Raw genomic sequence first — 22,985 nt, forward strand, 5'->3', positions numbered from 1 at the left:
GATTCCTCTTCTTTCAATCCAGCAATTCTTTTCCAAAAAAAAAAAAAAAGAGGATCTCCTCAGGGAGAAAAAAAGCATTTCGTTTGACTACTGGACAGGAACTACTTCGATGGCTGACAAGATAGAGGAGGCTGAGGGACCTTTCTCCCCCTCTACCCCTGAATGGGCTGAGCCGACTTCTTCTTCATTAGCAGGCGGCGGCGAGGGCCTGCAGGCGTCTATAGCGGCGGGAGCAGAAGCCGGAGTTGGAACTCAGGCGGTCCACAGTGGGGGGGTAAGAGCCGAACCCGGGGGGAGGGGAGCATGAAGAAGAGGGCAGGGAGAGGGCAGAGAGGGCAAAAAGCAAGGGCCGGCCTTCTCCTCTGATGCGCGGGGGAACCGGTTAAAGCAGCAATGGTGATAAAAAGGATGGGCGGAAAGGGTGAGAGGGAACGGGGGGGGGGGGCGCTGGCGGAGGCGGCGCGTTGAAGCACAAGGTCATTTTGCTGATGCGAGGGGGGGGGCATCAAGGTCTCTGCAAAAGGGATGGCCGGGGAAGAAAAGTTCACACAGCCTGTCATGCACTTTGCAGGGTGTGTGTTTGTGTGTGCATGTAGTTCACTTCCCCACCCACCAGGATTTCCCAACTGGGCATATACATTTTTTCTTTCTTTCTTACGGTGGGATCGAGCAATATGGATGGCATTTTGTTTTTTTCTCCCAGCTCCGCCATCCTGTGCTCCGTTGATGGGGACTTTGGGTCCTGTCCGTTGGCTGATAGATAATCAATAGACATCTATCTATCTAACTGTCTCTCTATCTCTATCTATCTATCTATCTATCTATCTATCTATCTATCTATCTATCTATCTATCTCCATCTATCTATCATCTATCTATCTATCTATCTATCTTTATCTATCTATCTATCTATCTATCTATCTATCTATCTATCTATCTATCTATCTATCTATCTATCTATACACACACACACAATACGTGCATAAGATAAGGAGAAGGTATAGTCACTCCCCTTTATCCAGGACAATCCACAACATTGCATATTCTTTATATGAGCCGCATCAGTGGGCAGGGCACCTTGCGATCTCCTATAAGCCAAAGTAAAAAGGGGGAAATCTCTCAAAAGTGTGAGAGTATGTACGTTGGCTGGGTTTCATTACTGTTTTTAATATTTTTATGTATTGTTCACATTCGTTGGAAGCTGCCCAGAGTCCTTTGGCATACAAGAACAATCAATCCAATCAATTAATTTATCAATAAATAAATAAATAAAAACTCCCCAGAGACAACCTACGGTAAATTTGGATGTGGAGGGGGGGGGGGGGCGCGAAACAGCCTCAGCAAAACAATCTGCCCTGTGATCAGTAGGATCTCTTTCTTTATTCAGCTTTACATTCCTGGCACATTGGCCTGTTTAACAGAATACTGCCTTTAAATAGGATTGCTTAATCTGTGCTGGGTATTTTTATTTTCAATCTTTTTTCTGCGTTCTGCTCATGGAGCAACACCCCCCCCCCCCCCCCAAAAAAAACCCCCCAAAAAACCTGCCATCCTCTACCAGCATCTTGGATCTCAGGCGCTCTTTTCTTTGTGTATTTGGAAGGAGACAAAGGGTTGTAATCAGTTCTGTTGCAAGGCTTGTCAGGAAGGGAATGTGAATTTAAATGAGGCAGGCTAAGTGGGCTGCAGAAAATTGGACAACCGGTAGATGACAGAAAAGAATTAGAGTTACTGCCATCCAGTTGCCTGGAGGTTTGCAACAGAAATTTTCTTTATCAATAAGTAATGATAACTAGAGTAAATTTTTGGCAAATTTAAACCAGGCACCAACAAAAAGATCTACTTTTAGGTAATTAGGTGACTTGCAATAGATTTGCAAGCGGTTAATTTTTAATTATAATACCTCGATTTAAATTATGATGAAATAGTGACACACTTGGAAGGTATTTTTGTGCTCAGGATTATAAGTTTTATTCAGTTACTCTTAACCCAGACTCCAGTTGGTGCATCTCCAAAGTTTTACTAAGAAAACAAAATAAATCCCATAAACCTGAAGACTGACAATCTTGTTTAACTCTGGGAGTAAGAGTGTCTTTCTGGTGTGGACCATAAAGAGTTGGATCAATATAAAACTACTCTGATATTTTTCTCTCTCTTTTAATTAGACTACCTAGGTTGCCAGTTGGAGTTCTGTATGTGGAGGGGAAATAATTTTAGACAGCCATATGCCTACTAAGATTAAGCATCTATACTTCTGAATGCGTGGCTCCAAACAAAAGTTTATATTCAGGATCAAAACTTAGCTTGCAATTCTTGTTCACATATTTCTTACACTGTGGCAGCCATTGAACCAATTTTTTAACAGTTGTTTTAAAAAGCCTATAAATATCCTATTCCCTGCATATTTACAAAGGAATTTGTATAGATATCTGTGCTCAGTACTTGATGTATGCTGGTTTATTGAATCAATTCATGAAAAATAATGAAGGCAAGTGTCTTGATTTAGCGCCTCCTTTTTCAGACATGCCTTAGACTCTGCTGAAGCATTGACCTTGAACAAATTTTCTGGAATTAGGAATTGGACGGTTAGATCAGTGTTTCCCAACCTTGGCAATTTGAAGGTATTTGGACTTCAACTCCCAGAATTCCTCAGCCAGCAAATGCTGGCTGGGGAATTCTGGGAGTTGAAGTCCAGATATCTTTAAGTTGTCAAGGTTGGGAAACACTGGGTTAGATGATCAAAAATGGCTTTCACAGTCATAGCTTTTATTTAGACATTGCTGTCCATTCCCACCTGTGGGAGAAAAGTGTTTGCCTGCCTGCTGGTTTCTGACTTGTATAAGATTCTTTTTTAAGACAGAACCAGGAGGGAAATCTGATATTAAGAGCTTCTAAGTCTCTTGCTAGGGAATGGTGTGAAGTCACATTAGTACAATAGGTTTAAACACAAGGCTGCACAGTGAATACGACACTGCTTGCCGCTTTGCCTGATGTGCTGTCCTTGACTCATATCTGTAACAGGCTGCCATGGTTTATAAACAATGAATTTGGTTGGCTTATAGCTAAGCATATCTCCTGCACTCAAGATACATGTGTTTGGCTGAATGTGTTATCGTGTATAAACGATACTGTTAATAGTAGTTTTAAAAAAACCCTTTGCAAACGCAATCTCAGTAGAGTTTGCAAAAACCCTGTTAACAAAGAAAAGCATCTGAGGTCTCATCTGAATTTCAAAAAAAATATCTTGATTTTATCAACTAAATTTTATAGTTGATTAATAAAGTCTTCAATCTTCCTCAGAATATATTGATTCGTTAATGCTCTAAACCTAACAGAACTATGGAGTAAATATGTATTGTTCAGAAAAACTATACAGTATTGTGTTATTGTCTTTCTGTGAAGTCATAAAATTGTTTGAATAAGTACCCCAAAATGTAGAATTCGTTCAGTCTTTTTATGCATTTTACCTATTTCTTATAACTGATCCATCTGACCTGGTTAACATGGAGCAGAATAATTTAGTTAATAATAGCCACCTATTAATAAGCTGTTAAAATACTTCAGAATACAGTTTGTGCTTTAAGTCAGAAGGGATTCAGAATGCCTCTCCATGTTGTTACCAAAGTTGTATTTTTATGTGATCCATAAATAAAATTATTAAATAGTGGGTAGAAATAATCTTTTCTACTAGAAAAGATTACTCTAGAGTTATTTTAAATACTATACAAATCAGCTTAAATCAAGTTTAGTTTTTGAGCAAGCTCCATCAATTTTTGGAAGGTGATCTCTGACATGTAAACCACAAGAGGCAGAAGAAGATTAACACTATACTTTGTACTTATAAAGACATATAAAACATATACAGTATGTCCTTTTTAGGATAGAGGTTGGCCATGTGGACTGAGATCCTCTTGGCAATTTCAGTGGATCCTTCAGTAACCAATGTAGACTTTTAAATAGGAAATATCCTGTCTAGCAAAACAAAACCTGAATGATAAGCAGACATATTGGAGCTCTTCACTACTTGTTCACTTCTTGAAATATTTTTTTTAATGAAAACTAGATGTTATTTGAGCCCTTGTTTTCAGCGAATTTTATGGCTCATTGTGTTAGGCTAGTTCAGGAAAGATAGCTGCTCTTTAGTCAAAGATCTGTTACTGTGCATCACAAAAAATGTGTGCAGTTCCTATATAGACTAATAACTTAGTGTAACTCCTTAATTTTGGTTCTGTCAACATCCTGGCCCTGCTGCCCAGGGCAGGCGTAGGCAAAGTTGGCTCTTCTATGACTTGTGGACTTCACCTCCCAGAATTCCCGAGCCAATCATACTAGCTCAGGAATTCTGGGAGTTGAAGTCCACATGTCATAGAAGAGCCAACTTTGCCTACCCCTAGCCTAGGGGAATAAACTAAGCACCAATCATTTTCTTCAAGGCCAATAGAGTTGGGGTCATTTGTATTTCTGGAAGGAGAGTTTTCCATAAGGCGGGTATCTTGACAGAGAAGATAAGGTATGTTTCTAAGGCCCTATCAGGTAATACAGTTTCACCATGAGCATCTGGATACCCATTTTACAAGATTAAGATGGGGCACATAGATTCTGGTCTAACAAATTACCTGGCCTCCTGTCTTGTTGAGAGTCAAAGGTAACAACCAATCATTGGGATTCAATGCAGCTCACACAGTAGCAATTCTGTATGGATGAACTGTATATTTATTTATTTTATTTATTTATTTATTTTATTTATTTTATTTATTTATTAGATTTGTATGCCGCCCCTCTCCGAAGACTCGGAGCGGCTCACAACAAGAATACAAAATACAAATCCAATGAATAAAAAGCAAAACAGTTAAAAACTCTTGATTAAAAACACTCATACAACCCAAACAAACCATACTTAAAACGGAGCGGCCGAGGGGAATCAATTTCCCCATGCCTGGCGGCAAAGGTGGGTTTTTAGGAGTTGTTTATTATTATTATTATTATTATTATTATTATTATTATTATTATTAATTAGATTTGTATGCCACCCCTCTCCGCAGACTTATTTATTAGAGTTTGTGAAAGGTAAGGAGAGTGGGGGCAGTCCTAATCTCCGGGGGGAGTTGGTTCCAGAGGGTCGGGGCCACCACAGAGGAGGCTCTCCCCCTGGGTGCCGCCAGATGACATTGTTTTGTCGACGGGACTCGGAGAAGGCCAACTCTGTGGGATCTAATCGGTTGCTGGGATTCGTGCGGCAGAAGGCGGTCCCAAAGGTATTCTGGTCTGATGCCATAAAGGGTTTTATAGGTCATATTACTGACTGTTCCACTAGATTCTGGACCAGTTGAAGTTTTTGTATACTCTTCAAAGGAATTCCCATGTAGCACATTGCGATTGTGGGAGAATAATAGGAAAGCCAACAATAGGAGGTTAGTAAGATATGAATCACTGTTTGATATGAACTCCCTGTTTGAGCAGGAGCTATGAATCTAGAAAGGCCCCCGCAGTGAGGCCACCAAATTTAATGGGGTTAATGGGGAGTACTGTATAGCCAAAGTTAAAGAAGGTAAATATCTAGATATGGTGGGACGTAAACCCCACAGCTACTCATTCTATCAGGCTTGAGCCAAATCAGGTTCTTCCCCATCTAGACCTGTACAGTTTGCAGGCACTGAGAAACACTCCACTACCTAGGGCATAGATGTACAACTGTGTATCAACATCATAGTGATGATACTTGACCCAATGTCAATGGTTGACCTTGCTCAGAGGTTTCATGTAAATGGTAAATAGGAGCAGAGAAAGAATTTGGTCTAATGGTTTAAAGCAGTGTTTCCCAACCTTGGCAACTTGAAGAGATCTGGACTTCAACCCCCAGAATTCCCCAGCCAGCATTTGCTGGCTGGGGAATTCTGGGAGTTGAAGTCCAGATCTCTTCAAGTTGCCAAGGTTGGGAAACACTGGGTTAAAGCACCAAGCTTGAAATTAGGAAGCTGAGTTCTAGGCCCAATTTAGGCATGAAAACTGGTTGGGCAACTTCAGGCCAGTAACTCTCTTTCAGCATTATTGTTGTAGAGAAAGGAGGAGGAGGAAGGACACATTAAGTATGTTTACTGTCTTGAGAAATTAATAGAATAATAAAGTATATAAATGGACCTAAGCCTATTTCTGGCAAAGGGCAGGTCTGTGGCTAAACCTTTTCTCCAAGTCATCACCGATGGAGCTAGTTCCGAAAGAAGGGTAAGAATTGCTGGAAAACGGTGCTATAACCAAAGTCTTTAAGGCAGGATACTCATCTTTTGGTGATTCCATATACCTTTTTCCCCCAACTTTGGGATTACAAAATGGATGAGACTAGCTGTGCTGGGTTTCACAATAGGATTTATGGGTTTCCCGGCTTGATTTTATAGTTTATTATCCACTTAGCACATGGTATCTACAGAGGTCATGCTATCACTGATATACAAATTTAGTTTAAAGAAAGCATCAGTTTTATTTAAATTAAATACATATTTAGTTGATGTAGATTTATTTTTATTTTTATTTTTATGTTTTTATGTTTTTATTTATTTATTTATTTATTTATTTATTTATTTATTTATTTATTTATTAGATTTGTATGCCGCCCCTCTCCGTAGACTCGGGGCAGCTAACAACAATAATAAAACAGCATATGACAAATCTAATATTTAAAATAACTCAAAATCCTTATTAAAAAACCAAACATACACACAAACATACCATGCATAAATTGTATTTATATTCAAGGCACCTATAAATATATGTAGATTGTTGTGAGTTCGGGTTTTTCCCCGTGTAATGTTTTGAGTGTCTCTGCGACGTTTCGGTGAAATCACATTCACCATCATCAGGCTGAAGTTATGGGCTTCGTGCTGTTTTGAATATACAGTAGTTTGTTTGCAACTGCAATTTGTTCCTTATAAATAGTGGTGGGAGTGGAGTTCTGATTTAAATGTTGCAAGTAGATTGGGTGGCTATGTATGTATGTATGTATGTATGTATGTATGTATGTATGTATATGTGTGTGTATATATATATATATATATATATATATATATATTTACGAAAAAACACACACACACACACACACACACACACACACACACACACACATATATATATATATATATATATGTTAAATGTTTATAGCTGGAATTTTTTAAAATTAAGGGAGACCAGGATAGATCTATTTCGGCCTTATTAGATCTATCCTGGTCTCCCTTAATTTTAAAAAATTCCAGCTATAAACATTTAACACATACAAAATATAGTTTGTCGGCTATAAATATATTACTGCCTTGCAGTGGCCCTAGGCTGGGCCTATAGGCAAAAAAAAGGAGCTGTGACGTTCCTTAAAAATATACCAGGGTCATCCGACATAAGAAAAAAAAATATATATATATATATATATATATATATATATATATATATATATATATATATATATCCATATCCTAGCTGCTCAGAGTCCGTTTGGAGTGAGCGGCATATTAAATAAATGGATGAATAAACAAACAAACAAATAAATAAATATGATTTTTTTAATCGAGTCACCCTGGTATATAGAAGGAGCATACAGCTTCCTTACAAGGCAGAGCCCCAGGTTCAAATCCCAGTAAGAGTGTGGCTACCTGATGAGGGCATATAAGCTTGAAATAGATCTATAGTAGTCTCCCTTCCTTTTCATTATCAGCAAAAATACGTTACACACACATGCACACCCTACACACACATACATACATACATCTATCTCATTGCTTCTGAGGTGGCTGTGTAAGATCATCCCAAGTGCCTTGACATACCCTGAGGAGGCATTCTTGAATTATATGTGTTATGGTTTGTTCTGCTGCACCACAGTCACATTTGCGACCTCTCAGCCATTCCCCACTTAAAGAGCTTTGCATGAGTTGTAGCGTGGCCTGTCCTTTGGATTCTCCCTTCAGTAAAAAAACCTACTCCCAATTCATGGGAGACATAATCGTAATATATGAAACGTAATATAACTTGTGAATACATTCCTTGCTGGAGCTGCATCATAGAGAATTAATATGAAGAATATTGAAGAACAAGCACCCCACCTCTGGGAGAAGAAATAAAATGCTCCATTAACAACGAGTATAAAGAAAGATCAATTGAAATAACTGAAAACTTAGACTTCACCCATAGTAGCCAGAAAGTGTGGTCCCTATTACGATTTTATAGCTGTGATGTTTTTATATCGTAGTGTTCATATATTTTCCATTTCAAAATAGGGACTTTTTGGGGCCAATAAAAAGCAGCTAGGTGGTTTCCAGTTGGCCACCTCTGGCCTATAGTGCAAATGGACACTTGTTTTCCTAACAGTGGAATCATTTTATTCCTATTTAAATAGCCACATTGTTCAAATAGATGGGCAAAGCAGAGAAAATGTCAGTAGTCCAGAATATTTTATGTATTATATGCAGATGTCAGGATTTATACAAAAGGCGATAAACTTTTTAATTTCCTAGCTGGTTTGGCTATGATAGGCAAGATCCGGGTTCACCTAATTTCCCATTTGTTCGAGAAGCTGATTATATAAGCCAGCCACCAACTCTTGTCTTATTCCATCTTCTATTGATGACTCCAGATAGTTCACAGAATTGTTGTAGCAGGGCGGAAAATAGGAAAAGACACTGTATGTGGTGCTTCTGAATTAAAGGTAGGCTATAAATATAGGAAATAAAAACGATATTTTTCATGCTTTATAATTCAGATTCTTTACACAGGAATGGATTATATATTTATCACTATACCAACTCCTGAAAATGCTTGCCCAGATTAAAAGGAAACAAGGCAGGCACGGCACAGTGCAGATTATGGAGCAGAAGAGAACAATTAGTGTTTTGCTCTGGCACAACTGTAGGACTGTGGGGGAACAATTTTATACCATTTTATACAGTTATTCAGTGTGATGGTGAGTGGAATTTCCATGTTCAGTGGTCAAATACCTTAAATAACTAGTCAGGCAGATTATAGAGGAGAATTTACTTGTTTATTCTTTGTGAATGTGAGCAATTCATATATCTATATAGAATAAATATATACAATTTATATTGAACGGTTGCTAATATGATTTGATTGCTTATTTGTACCCTATGACTATTATTAAGTGTTGTACCTTATGATTCTTGACGAACATATCTTGTGTTTTTATGTATACTGAGAGCACATACACCAAGATGAATTCCTCATGTGTCCAATCACATTTGACTAATAAAAAATTCCATTCTATTCTCTGTGATACACTTGACTACATAGTATGAATAGACGGTGCCTTTGGGACTGTCTTCTGCCGCACGAATCCCAGCGTCCAATACACAATGTCTGGTGGGACCCAGGGGAAGAGCCTTCTTTGTGGCCGCCCCGGCCCACTGGAATCAACTCCCCCTGGAGATTAGAACCACCCCCACCCTCCTTGCCTTTCATAAGCTACTCAAAACCCACCTATGTCTCCAGGCATGGGGTAACTGAGTTGCCCCCTAGGCTATGCTAAGGCTATGATAGAATTGTGTATGGTTTGTCTGAGTTGCATGGTTTTAATAATGGGTTTTTAATGTGCTTTTAATATATTGGATTTGTGACATTGTATTTTGTTGTGAGCCGCTCTGAGTCCTCGGAGAGGGGCGGCATACAAATCTAATAAATTATTATTATGGAAGAATATTAGTAATGGAGAATCTTTGGTCTAATCCAATGGATTCTTGTTTCATTCCTAAATAGCTTTCTATGTGGACCTCAGAAATGGCAAATGTGCAGAGACTACAGTGCTATTTATATAGGAAGGAAACCAATGTTGTTCAAATTTCCTTTATGAGAGTTGCAGAGCACACACCGCAGGTGTCCTTGGAGAGCCATCTGCAGGATTCAGCGTGTTGGAAGCTGCTGGCTGTTTGTGAGTGTGTGCTGGAGGAAGGCTGGGCCTGGAGTGAGCAGAGGGTCTGTGGGTAGGCTCTGCAGATGCTGGGCTTGCTTCCACCCTATTCTGAAATCCGCAGCCCAGTTTTCGGTATAGGAACATAGAAGACTGACGGCAGAAAAAGACCTCATGGTCCATCTAGTCTGCCCTTATACTATTTCCTGTATTTTATCTTAGGATGGATATATGTTTATCCCAGGCATGTGTAAATTCAGTTACTGTGGATTTACCAACCACGTCTGCTGGAAGTTTGTTCCAAGGATCTACTACTCTTTCAGTAAAATAATATTACCTCACGTTGCTTTTGATCTTTCCCCCAACTAACTTCAGATTGTGTCCCCTTGTTCTTGTGTTCACTTTCCTATTAAAAACACTTCCCTCCTGAACCTTATTTAACCCTTTAACATATTTAAATGTTTCGATCATGTCCCCCCTTTCCCTTCTGTCCTCCAGACTATACAGATTGAGTTCATTAAGTCTTTCCTGATACGTTTTATGCTTAAGGCCTTCCACCATTTTGTCAATATCTTTTTGATTTTTTTTAAAACAATTATTTTTTAATTTCATTTTTTTGTGGGCGTGCTTCTAACATAAGTTGCAGAGTGTGCACTGCGCCTCTGGGAAGCCTGCATTTTTCTGATTCCTTCAGTTTAGTTAGCGCTTCCACCCCCAAATGGTGCCTCCTGCAAAGCTTCTACCTTCTTCTGGGAACTTATTTATTTATTTATTGGATTTGTATGCCGCCCCTCTCCGCAGACTTGGGGCGGCTAACAGCAATGGTAAAACAACATGTAACAATCCAATTTAATAAAACAACTAAAAACCCTTATTGTAAAAAAACAAACATACACACAAACGTACCATACATAACTTGTAATGGCCTAGGGGGAAAGAATATCTTAACTCCCCCATGCCTGGCGACAAAGGTGGGTCTTGAGTAATTTGCGAAAGACAAGGAGGGTGGGGGCCGTTCTAATCTCTGGGGGGAGTTGATTCCAGAGGGCCGGGGCCCCCACAGAGAAGGCTCTTCCTCTGGGGCCCGCCAAATGACATTGTTTGGTCGATGGGACCCAGAGAAGGCCAACTCTGTGGAACTTTATCGGCCGCTGGGATTCGTGCGGTAGAAGGCGGTTCCGGATGTATTCTGGGCCAATGCCATGTAGGGCTTTAAAGGTCATTACCAACACTTTGAATTGTGACCGGAAACCGATCGGCAGCCAGTGCAGGCTGCGGAGTGTTGCAGAAATGTGGGCGAATCTAGGAAGCCCCACGATGGCTCTTGCTGCTGCATTCTGCACGATCTGAAGTTTCCGAACACTTTTCAAAGGTAGCCCCATGTAGAGAGTGTTGCAGTAATCAAACCTCGAGGTGATGAGGGCATGAGTGACTATGAACTGCCATCGACTCTTCTGTTTCACCCAGAGATAGAGAGCACCACAACTTGTGATCCCACTGCCTCCTCCACAACCAGGCCATTGGAACTGTGATCACATGATGCTTTGCCTAATGATTGAAATGCTCGGCAGTGGAAATTCTGATCATAAGTTGAGGACTACCTGTATTGAGAATAGATTTCTTTATTGGCCATACAAGGAATTTGTCTTTGGTGCATAGGCTATCAGTGTACATAAAAGAAAAGATACATCTGTCAAGAATCATGAGGTACAACAGTTAATGATTGTCGTGGGGCACAAATAAGCAATCAGGAAACAATCAATATTAATACAAATAGTAAGGATACAAGCAACAAGTTACAGTCATGCAGTCCTAAATGGGAGGAGATGGGTGACAGGAATGATGAGAAGACTAATAGTAATAGTAATGCAGCTTGATAATGGTGAAGGAATAATTTGTTTAGCCGAGTGATGGCGTTCAGGAATAAACTGTTCTTGTGTCTAGTTGTCTTGGTGTGCAGTGCTCTGTAGCAACGTTTTGAGGGTAGGAGTTGAAACAGTTTATGTCCCAGATGTGAGGGATTAGTGATTCTTCTTGCAGTCAAAGGTATTTTCATTTTTTTTACAGACATTTCATTAAAGATTACAAGTACAAAGAGAAAAATTGATACAAGCTGTGCAAAATATGAAACGGAAAGAAAAGAGAAAGAAAAGTGAAAAGAGATAGGAACAAAAAGGAAAAGAAAAACACGATATGTAATAGATTACTTCCTCCACCTTCCACACAAGTATAAACAGTTTGGATAATTTAATACCTCTAACGCTTCAATGTATTCCCATATTTCATGCCTTCTCAGTAATCAAACTACGCAAACATATCATTCAATCTTAATCAACAAAAGTCTTGTCTCCTTTCATAAACAGCTTGAGTAATTCCTACAATTACTCTACTCTTCCTAGAAAGAGTTTCAGCAATTGCAGACATTCCTTTTGTAAATCCAAGTCACTTTTATGATTTATTATTTGTGTGTTCCTTTAAATTATTAATTTATTTAAGTTATTAAGACAATAGTTGGTGTCATGTGTCAATCATTTTTGGTATTGTTTTTCATATCCCTCTTAAAGTCCGTTTTCTGATCCATAGCATCAATTTTCATATCACTTGGGTAATTCAGATTTTTTTTAAACTCCAAATCCACATTCAAATCAATATGCTTGAGTAGCAAACAATCTTGCAAGTAACATCTGGGTGTAGGTTGATTCCGACATTACTACAATTGAGCCCAAAATTTCTTTTGCTAACTGAGACATTTGTTAAGTGAGTTTTGTCCCATTTTATGACCTTTCTTGCCACAGTTTGTTAAATGAATTGCCGCGGATGCTAAGTTAGTAACACCGTTGTTAAATGAATCTGGCCCCCCTATTAATTTGGCTTGTCAGAAAGTCACAAGAGGTGATCACAAAATCCCACGACATTGCAACCGTCATAAATATGAGTCACTTGCCAAGAGTCTGAATTTTGATCACATGATCACATGGATGCTGCAGTGGTTGTAAGTGCCATGGTAATTTTGGTATGCCATGGCACTGGTATACCATTGGTATGCCATGGGAATTTTGAACAGTCATAAACGAACTGTTAGATTAGATTAGATTTATTGGATTTATATGCCGCCCTTCTCCGCAGACTCAGGGTGGCTCACAACAATGGCAAAAACAGTACATAGTGACAAATCTAATATTTCTCAATCTAATTACAGTTTTAGGTTAAAAAATTCATAAAAGCAACCTCAATATATATAAAAAACAAGCACACAATCAATCATACACCAAAACAACATGAGCAAGGGGGAGATGTTTCAATTCCCCCATGCCTGACGGCAGAGGTGGGTTTTAAGGAGTTTACAAAAGGCAAGGAGGGTGGGGGCAATCCTAATCTCTGGGGGGAGCTGGTTCCAGAGGGTCGGAGCCACTACAGAGAAGGCTCTTCCCCTTGGTCCCGCCAGACGACATTGTTTAGTCGACGGGACCCGGAGAAGGCTAACTTTGTGGGACCTAACCGGTCGCTGGGATTCGTGCGGCAGAAGGCGGTCCTGGAGATATTCTGGTCCAGTGCCATGAAGGGCTTTATAGGTCATAACCAACACTTTGAATTGTGACCGGAAACTGATCGGCAACCAATGCAGACTGCGGAGTGTTGGAATAATATGGGCATACTTAGAGAAGCCCATGATTGCTCTCGCAGCTGCATTCTGCACGATCTGAAGTTTCCGAACATATTTCAAAGGTAGCCCCATGTGGAGACCATTACAGTATGTTGTAAGTGTACTACCTGTACTATTCTATGTTGTTTTTGATATTTCCCTTTGACTACTGTTCTGTTTTCCATATTTGTTAAAGACTAGGAGTAGTGCTTAAGTATGTCATCTTGTAAAATTTTACTTTTTCGGGTACTTCATCCAATTCTGCAGCTTTGTCATTAGCAAAATTTTCTAGGGCTTATTTAAGATTACCTCCAAATTGCCTTTGAGCCTTATTCTACATTCTAACTTTACTTTTTAGCAAGTAGGCCTTTGTAGATGCCAATTTGGGAATTATTTTTGTGTCGTTCTTTCACACAGCCATATCACTTCTTCTTTATATCACTTTTTTCTGTCATCTTTGTCTTTCAGAGTGCTCGTCTTTACAGAAGTGGTTATCTTGATTTCTATTTTTAATAATCTATTCTCCTTCCCATAGAATTGCATAGTTTCTTTAACCGATTGTCTACTTTTTGCTAGAACTCGGCGTGCATATTTTTCTTTGTAGTTTTTAATTTTTGCCTTTCTTTAGTAATTTTTCAGTTTGTCAGTGGATATGCCTTTCATCTTTTTATGGTTTCTCATAGTGGGATGTTCTTTTGGCACCATCCTTAATGGTGTCATAAATCTATGGTACAACTTGCCTCCAGAAATTATGAATGCTCCCAACACTGAAAGATTTAAAGAAGAAATTGAACAACCATTTGTCTGAAATGGTAACAGGTTTCCTGCCTGGACTAGAAGACCTCCAGGGTCCTTCCAACTAGTCTAGTCTAGTTTAGTCCAATCCAGTCCAGAGTTCTCTAGGCCCTATATTTATCAAAGCTAATCATCTAAACCTCTTCTGTACCTCTAATGTATAATCAGGTGGCATGTCACTCCTGTTGATCTGATTATTGTACTCTTAAATTGTAATTTTGCAAGCAGTTTGTGAACTGAATATAATCTCTACGTCTTTGCTATAGATAGTGATATGATTTTGAGGTTGTTCATCTGGTGATAATATGGAACATTTTTTGAGTTTACTGAAATAAAGATTTGATATAAAAATTAAATCCCCTTGTCAGAATGTTAGCATGTCTCCTATTTAATTTTGTACATAGAGCCCAAATTCATTGTTCCAAGTGCCATTTTACTTCCAATGTTAGCATGCCAATCTCCTCTAATTAATACGAGGCCTTTTTTATTTTTGTTTTCTTTTGCATGACAAGTAGTTTGCAAATTGCCAGTATTCAACTTCTGCATCTGTGGTTGAAGACTTGGATCACAGTGATACTGATTGGTTTGATTGTAGGGGGATGAACCAAAGCACTTACTTCTTTACGCTTTTATTTTAAAATGATGGCTACTTCATTTCTTCAGTGGTTTTCTTCTCCACAGTAAATCTGATGTGCTTTTAAGGTGACCCAATCCAGTCCATTTTCTATTTGGTAACTTCCAGAATGTCTGTCATTCTTGACATTTCTGCTCGGAGAGCATCAAATTTTTGCTCTGACATTCCGCATGTCAGTGGTTTACTGTACATATCTTTGCAGTGTTAAATTCTCCGTACTGAAGGAGCGGGTCCAGCAGTCACATGGGTTGCTCATGTCCAATCCGGTGGAACTGAGCCTAGTATTAAAAAAGCTTGCCGGATCCGCCCCTTCCCCAGAATTCGCTCAGTTCGCATATCCTGCGGTTGTATTGTGATAGCTCGTTCAACATTCTAACACCTTCCCTTCGTTTTCCTTTCTTCAAAAGTAGTAAGATTTGCTTTATCATTATTATTTACTTGCACTAATAGCGCCAGCCGTTTGCGGCTCGGCTTTTTTCTTTTGGAGAAGTTGCGGTTTCGTTTTCCCCCGGCGGTTTTGCCGGTTACGATCCCTGCGGCCGCTTGTGGATTCTTCTAATCCGTTGGCCTGGAGGTCCTGGTGCAAGTATTAATCTATTGAATTATTGATTATTTATTGTATACAATATATTTAAGGGCTTAAAAATACCTCCTGCGGAGTGAGACGCCTTCTAGTCTCCTGGACTTAGTCGATCGCTTTCCCTTTAAGAAATTTTACGGAGCGATTTTTTCGGCGCGAAGGCCTTCGCGCCCTTTTTAAATCTAGGCCTCTCGTGTTGGCCTCCTGCCAGCCGCGTAGGCCTCAGTCCACCGCTTGGATCCCGGAGCGGGCCTTGGGGGTCCCAGGCTAAATTCTCCACCGGCTAAGCCTCCAACCAGAGTGCCTTGGTTTACTTAATTATAAAGTTTAGGGAGGCTGGCCCCGCTGGGTTTGGGGGCACGAACTCTGGGTTTGCCCAGATTGTCCTCAAGTTTCAGCAGCTTCGAGGCCTCGAAGCAGGATCCATTCCTCTTGGGAAGTCCTTGAAATTCTTCTCCTTATTATTTAGTTATTGGCTCAGCCTTGTCTTCTGTTAATTGTCAGACTATGGCTACTTTTCCCAAGAGAGGCACAACTAAAGGTCCCAGAGAGGCCAGGCCTACAGGCGATGAGATTACTAGTATCCCCCAGGCCTCTTCCTCCTCTTCTCCAGGGGCCCGCCCCTCGACCAAGGTCACCAGGGCCGAGAAGAGAAGGGACCTAGCCCTACAAAAAATCCATGACAAATCAGCAAAACGTTTGAAAGTGCAGGCCCAAGTGATCAGTAGCCAAGACCCCCCAGAGGCTTCTAGTCTACCTCCTTCTGGGGTCCCTGTGTTATCTCTGGATGAGCCAAACCTAGACAGACCCCAACCTAACCTATGGGGCATAGGTCCAGAGGAACCAGATATTATTGAAGATTCCCCCCAGCCAGGATGCTCCCAGGCCTTTAGGGATTCTTCTGCCATTTCTGCTGATATTTCCAGTTTACCTCCTGAGTTCCAGTCTATTTTTGCTGTGTTGTCCAAAGCCATTGATGCCAAACTCTCCACCATCAATGAGCTTTCCTTACCTCTTCCTCCTTCTCGTCCCTCCCGCCCCTTGGGTTCTTCCCCAGCGGTCAGAGCTCCTATTCAGGAGGATTCAGATTCCTCCCAGGATGAATATGAGGATATAGAGGATGATGAGGACCTTTTTCAAGGCTTATCAGATGATGAGGAATCCCAAATAAAGGTTCCTCCTCCAATTACTATTTTTCCTTCTCAATTATTCAAATCTCTCCTCCTCAAAGCTAGAATTTCTACGGGATTAGCGGCCCAGGAGAAACAAGCCTCCACTTCCACTGATCCCCCGGAGGAGAATTTACCTTACTTCACAGAGGAACAGGAGGATAACGAGGTAATTCCTATGCCTAAATTGTTTAAAGATGCTTTACTCAAACAGTGGGAATTTCCAGCCTCTGGCCTTAATCCCTCCACCAAGGACAGAAAGTTGTACAAACTTTCCTCTTCCTATGAAGAGCTTCTATCCTTTCCCAAACCGGATGAACCTGTCAAGATTCTTCACTCGGCAGCGGCTGTGCCAGGCGAGGCGGAGGAAGTCCTCCGCCCAGAGGACAAGCGCATTGAGCAAATGCTCAAAAGAGGATTCACCGCTGATTCCTGGGCCATTAAAAGTTCAGCAGCGGCTTCCTTTTTCTCCAGAGCCATGCTGCTGTGGCTTCGCCAACTTCAACAGCATATTCCTCCCAATGACTTGAGAGGCCAACAAGACTTCAACAAAGTCTTTGCAGCTGCCCAGTACGTGGCTGATGCCACCTTGCAATCTACTAGATTTTCTGCTAAGTCTATTGCAGCTTCTACAACGGCAAGAAGACTCCTATGGATTCGCCCTTGGCAAGCGGGAGTTCGCCAAAAGTGGCAGTTATCCCAGGGTCCCTTAAAGCGCGACCTTCTCTTCGGTGATCTTCTGGATCCACTCCTCACGGAAACCACGGACAAGAAGAAAGTTTTGGGTCCCACCACAAAAAAGGCTACCAAAACGCAGTCCTTTCGTTGCCCAGGGCGCCAGCAAGATCAAGCGGCTTCCTATCAGAGATCTCCAGGTCAGTATTCCCCCCGCTTTCGTTCCCAAGGTAGGAACTCCAGGGGTAGAGGGTTTCGCTTCCAAAGGGGAGCTTCCTCTAACAGGGCTTCAAAAAAACCTAGATGGTAATCTTACCTCTATTCCCATAGGGGGTCGCCTAGCTCATTTCGCCTCTAATTGGCGTCTCACCTCCAAGGACCCTTGGGTCATTGACACTGTTCAAACAGGCCTTCTTTTAGAATTTATTTCGCCTCCCCCTAAACGTTTTATTTCCTGCCCTTCTCCCAGGTCATCCTCAGATTGTAACCGTATGGAGGAGGCCATTTCTCATCTATTGTCCATCAGAGCTATTCAACCGGTCCCTTCCGGTCAGAAGGGCCTAGGTTTTTACTCCATCCTATTTATGGTTCCAAAGTCCTCCGGAGGTTGGAGAGCTATCTTGGATTTAAAGAAACTAAACCTATTCATCAAATATAGGAAGTTTAAGATGCACTCCTTGTCTTCTATTTTGGCCGCCATTCACTCGGGAGATTTCATGGTCTCCTTAGACCTCACTGAGGCCTACCTTCACATTCCTATAGCCAAATGCCACAGAAAATTTTTACGTTTTTCTTTTCAAGGCAGGCATTTCCAGTATAGGGCGATGCCATTTGGCCTTTCCTCGGCCCCTCGGGTCTTTACAAAGCTCTTGGGGTCCCTGGCGGCCTATATCCGGGCGTCTCCCATCCACATTTTATGTTATCTTGATGATATTTTGATTCATGGGAACTCCCTAGAGAAAGTAAAAACAGACCTTTCTGTCACCATGTCAGTCCTTCAGGACCATGGTTTTTCCATCAACTTTGATAAAAGTCACCTCCAACCTTCCACATCCATTTCTCACCTGGGATCCATTATTGATTCAGAATCCTCCCAGGTTTTTCTCTCTCCCGAGAGAAAACTCAGTATAGTGGAGTTAATTTCTAACATTTTATCTAATTCTTCAGTATCCATAGTTACTCTATCTTCCCTTTTGGGGAAGATGGTGTCATGCATAGGCATCATTCCCTGGGCTCGCCTTCATGCTAGGGAACTCCAGTGGCTCCTGTTACCTTTTCAGAGATCGGGGCACAGCAACTCAAATCGACGCATTGTCATCCCACTGAGTGTTCGCAGATCCTTCAAGTGGTGGAAGTCTCCGGCCATGGACAGAGGATCCCCGTTCAGGTGCCCGGATCAATTTGTCATCACCACAGATGCCAGTCTATCGGGATGGGGCGCCCACGCCCAGGGGATGATAGCCCAGGGCACGTGGTCCCCGGAGGAAGCTTCCAGGCCAATCAATTGGCTAGAGTTAAGAGCCGTTTCCCTGGCTCTGAAGCATTTCTCTCCTCGCATTCCCAACCGGCACGTTCTCATTCTCACCGACAACATTGCCACAAAAAGCCATATCTGCAGACAGGGGGGCACGAGATCCAAGGCTCTCATGAGGGAGGCCCTCAAGTTGGGCCTTTGGGCGGAAAAACATCTCCAGTCGCTCCTAGCCGATCACATCTCGGGGAGTCTCAACGTCCAGGCGGATTGGCTATCCCGAGCAACGATAGACCCAGGAGAGTGGAACCTCCATCAAGACCTGTTCCATCAAATCACCCTCAGATTCGGCCTACCAATCCTGGATCTCTTCGCGACCAATGCGAACGCCCAACTCCCTCGCTTCTATTCCAGATTTCCATCCCCGGGAGCGGAAGCAATCAATGCCCTCCGGAGTCCATGGCCTCCAGGCCTACTCTACGCATTTCCTCCAATTCCAATCCTCCCGGACGTGATTCACAAGGTCCTCACCGAGAGGGCCCGAGTAATCTTAATCGCCCCTCATTGGCCCCGCCGGCCCTGGTTCGCGGATCTCCAACAGCTGTCCGTCCAGGACCCTTGGCGTCTCCCCGTTTCGGGGGATATGCTGCGGCAGGGGGCCTCCTTCCATCCAGACCCGGAGTGGTTCCACCTCACCGCCTGGCTGTTATCAGGAGAGATTTAGAACTACGTGGTCATGACCCCGATTCAGTGGAGGTCATTTTAAAGGCCAGAAGGGGTTCGACCAATCGAATCTACGACCACACGTGGTCCAAGTTTCACCAGTGGTGTCTACAGGAAGGTCTCTCCCCTCTGTGCATCCCCATACACAGAATTATTTCCTTCCTTATGCAAGGCTTCCATAAAGGACTTTCCACCAGCACCCTCCGGCGTCATCTGGCAGCCATTTCATCTGTCCTAGGGGGTCCCCGCAGACAGCCTCTCCGATCCTTCCCTGAAGTTCAGGAATTCCTCAAGGGCATAGCCAACCTCAGACCTTCCAAGGTCCACAGGTATCCATCCTGGGATTTGCCACGGGTTCTCCATTCCCTCACGCAGGCACCATACGAACCCCTAAAATCGGCGTCCCTCAGGTACCTATCCTTTAAGGTAGCTTTCCTGGTGGCTATTACTTCTGCCCGACGCATTTCGGAGCTGGCTGCCCTCTCAATCAGGCAGGACCTTTGTCAATTCCATCAGGACAAGGTAGTCTTGCGACTGGACCCCACCTTCTTACCCAAGGTCAGTTCCATGTTCCACAGATCTCAGGATATTGTCCTACCTTCCTTCTGCCTCCAACGAGACCATCCCTTGGCAATTAGATGGCACACCCTGGACCTCACCAGAGCGCTGAGAATCTATATCCAACGCACAGGACCCTTTCGGAGGTCAGAAGCACTTTTTGTAGCCTATCATCCCAGAGTCATGGGGGCCAAAGTGTCTTCAACAGTAATAGGCCGTTGGATCAGAGGGACTATATCTAAGGCCTATGAGTCGGCCTCCCTCTCAGTTCCAAGGAACATCACAGCGCATTCCACCAGGAGCGCAGCCACCTCGGCCGCCTGGGCGACTCAAGCCCCGTTGGAGGAGGTCTGCAAAGCAGCCACTTGGGCCTCGCCAAATTCCTTCATCAGGCACTACAAGATTGATTCTTACGCTTCAGCGGACGCTGCCTTCGGCAGAAGGGTACTCCAATCCGTTATCTCACACGATAGCAAGCTACTCCCACCCTAGGGACCATCTATTGGGTATGTCCCATGTGACTGCTGGACCCGCTCCTTCAGTACGGAGAATAGGCGTTGATTGCTTACCTGAACGCCTCTTCTCGTACGGTGAGCGGGTACAGCAGTCACTTCCCGCCCTTGTATGTGTCTTCTTTACCTTTCTATATCTTTTTTCCTCTAACAATGAGAGTTGAACACTACAGAGCTTCACAACTGAGCCTAGTCTATGGATTCGCGAATTCTGGGGAAGGGGCGGATCCGGCAAGCTTTTTTAATACTAGGCTCAGTTCCACCGGATTGGACATGAGCAACCCATGTGACTGCTGTACCCGCTCACCGTACGAGAAGAGGCGTTCAGGTAAGCAATCAACGCCTATTTTCCTTTTGGCTATGAGAATATCAACAGGTATTTTTTGGAAAAGCTTTAGACCCCATCCGGGGATAAGAGTAAGATTCTACCCACTTACCCACCCGCCCTGAGTCTTCGGAGAGGGGTGGCATACAAATCTAATAAATAATAATAATAATGATAATAATAATAATAATAATAGTAGTAGTAGTAGTAGTAGTAGTAGTAGTTGTTATTATTATTATTATTATTATTATTATTATTATTATTATTATTATTATTATTTCACCTGGAAGGGTTCCTTTCTCTCGGCTACCCTCTTGAGGTGTCCCCTTTGGGGCCTCAACCATGGGTCCAGCTATTCTTGGCCTTCAGGTCAGTGTGGATCCAGGCAATGACAGCCCCATGACAGGACTGGCAGGGGTAGGCAATACCAGTGGTTGTTTCGAGGCACAGGGGGCCGCCCCTTCCAACATGCAAAGTGAATTCACGTCCAATCTTCCCATTGGTGGTAAACTGGTTCTTTTTGCCAGCAGGTGGGAGGAAATTACTACTAATGTGTGGGTTAGGGAGACCATTTTATCTGGGCTGTCCCTAGAATTCCTTTCCACCACCTGAGGTTTTTCATCAGGCCAAGGTCCTGATGCTTTCAGATGTCTGTCGATTGCTCCGGAGGTAGATCTCCCCTGCCATTGTGAAGGGCTGCTTTTTCCAGGAGCCACGCAGGCTAGTCATCACCAATGTTTCCTCTAATTTTTTTTCGGTGTGGACGGAAAAGTATAGTGTCTGAGCGACAGTCCCTTTGGGACTGGGCAGCATAGAAGTATAAACAAACAAACAAACAAACAAACAAATGAAAAGCCCACCCTGTTTTGCCTCAGAGAATTTCAAAATAAAATACTGTACTGTGTGTCTATAACAGTGAGCTCATAATAGGGCAACTCTATCAATATCAAAATGCCACTTAAATAGTTGAGCTAGTTTCAAACTAGATTTTGATTTTCTTTCTCTCTTCCTTACTCCCATTCTTTTTCTTTCTCTTTTCCTTCCTCTCTTTTTTCTATCTGTTTCTCTCTCTTCCTCTCTTCCTCTCTCTCTTTCCCTCTTGGCTTCTGGGCAGGTTTGGAAAACTCTGAGTTGATGATGATCTTTAAGTGAGCGATTGCTCACTGCTCAGCTTAGAGGGAACTATGGTCATCACTATAGATGCCAGCCTGTATGGTTGTGGGGCTCATACCCAGTCGGCCATGGCCAGGGCAGATGGACTCCGGAGGAATCAAAATTCAAAATCAACAAGCTGGAATTACACGCAATGCACCTAGTGCTCAGACAGTTACAACATCTGATAGCCGGACATTGTGCTTATCCTCACAGACAATGTGGCCGCAAAAGCCCATATCTATCGGCATGGCAAGACTATATTCCAGCAACTTATGACAGAGGCCAGAACCCTTTGGGTCTTTGGGTGGAACTCCATCTACTATCTCTAGTGATGGACTACATCTCCAGGGTGTCCAGTAGGACAGCAGACTTGCTCAGTTGGATGACTCTAGATCAGGCAGAGTGGAGCTTCCATCCTTCCATCTTCAGACCCTTGATGAGCCGGTTTGGCCTACTGGTGGCAGACCTCTTCGCCACCCCGGAGAATGCCCAACTGCCCAGACTTTAGTACAAGACCCAGGGCGCAGAGGGGACAGATGGTCTTCATTGGGACTGGCCGTCCGGCCTCCTATATGCATTCCCCCCACTGTCTCTCCTCCCCAAAGTCATCAGGAAGATCCTGGGGGAGAGGGCAGAGGTGTTGCTCCTGCTCCTCATTGGCCCAGGAAGGCTTGGTTTGTTGACCTGAAATTTCTGTCTGTGTGCCAACCCTGGAGGATTCCACTGATAGAGCCGTTGCTCAGCCAGGGCCATTGGTCCATTTGGACCCACAGTGGTACCAACTGATGGCCTGGCGCTTGAGAAGTGCACTCTGAAGCTCTGGGCCATGTCTGACTGCATCATCAGGACTC

At 42.6% G+C, this 22,985-nt stretch overlaps 1 protein-coding gene across 1 annotated transcript in view; it reads left to right on the forward strand.

Annotated features, from left to right (window-relative positions):
* Positions 1-79: 79 nt before the first annotated feature.
* The window catches only part of UBA1 (ubiquitin like modifier activating enzyme 1), a 53,185-nt gene continuing 30,279 nt past the window's right edge, over positions 80-22,985 (forward strand). Inside the window, exon 1 of the mRNA XM_070741139.1 lies at positions 80-274. Coding sequence (XP_070597240.1) covers positions 110-274 — 165 coding nt within the window. The 5' untranslated portion in view covers positions 80-109. The remainder of the gene's footprint in view (positions 275-22,985) is intronic.

This window comes from Erythrolamprus reginae, chromosome 2 (genome assembly GCF_031021105.1).
Source record: "Erythrolamprus reginae isolate rEryReg1 chromosome 2, rEryReg1.hap1, whole genome shotgun sequence".
Lineage (NCBI taxonomy): Eukaryota > Metazoa > Chordata > Lepidosauria > Squamata > Dipsadidae > Erythrolamprus > Erythrolamprus reginae.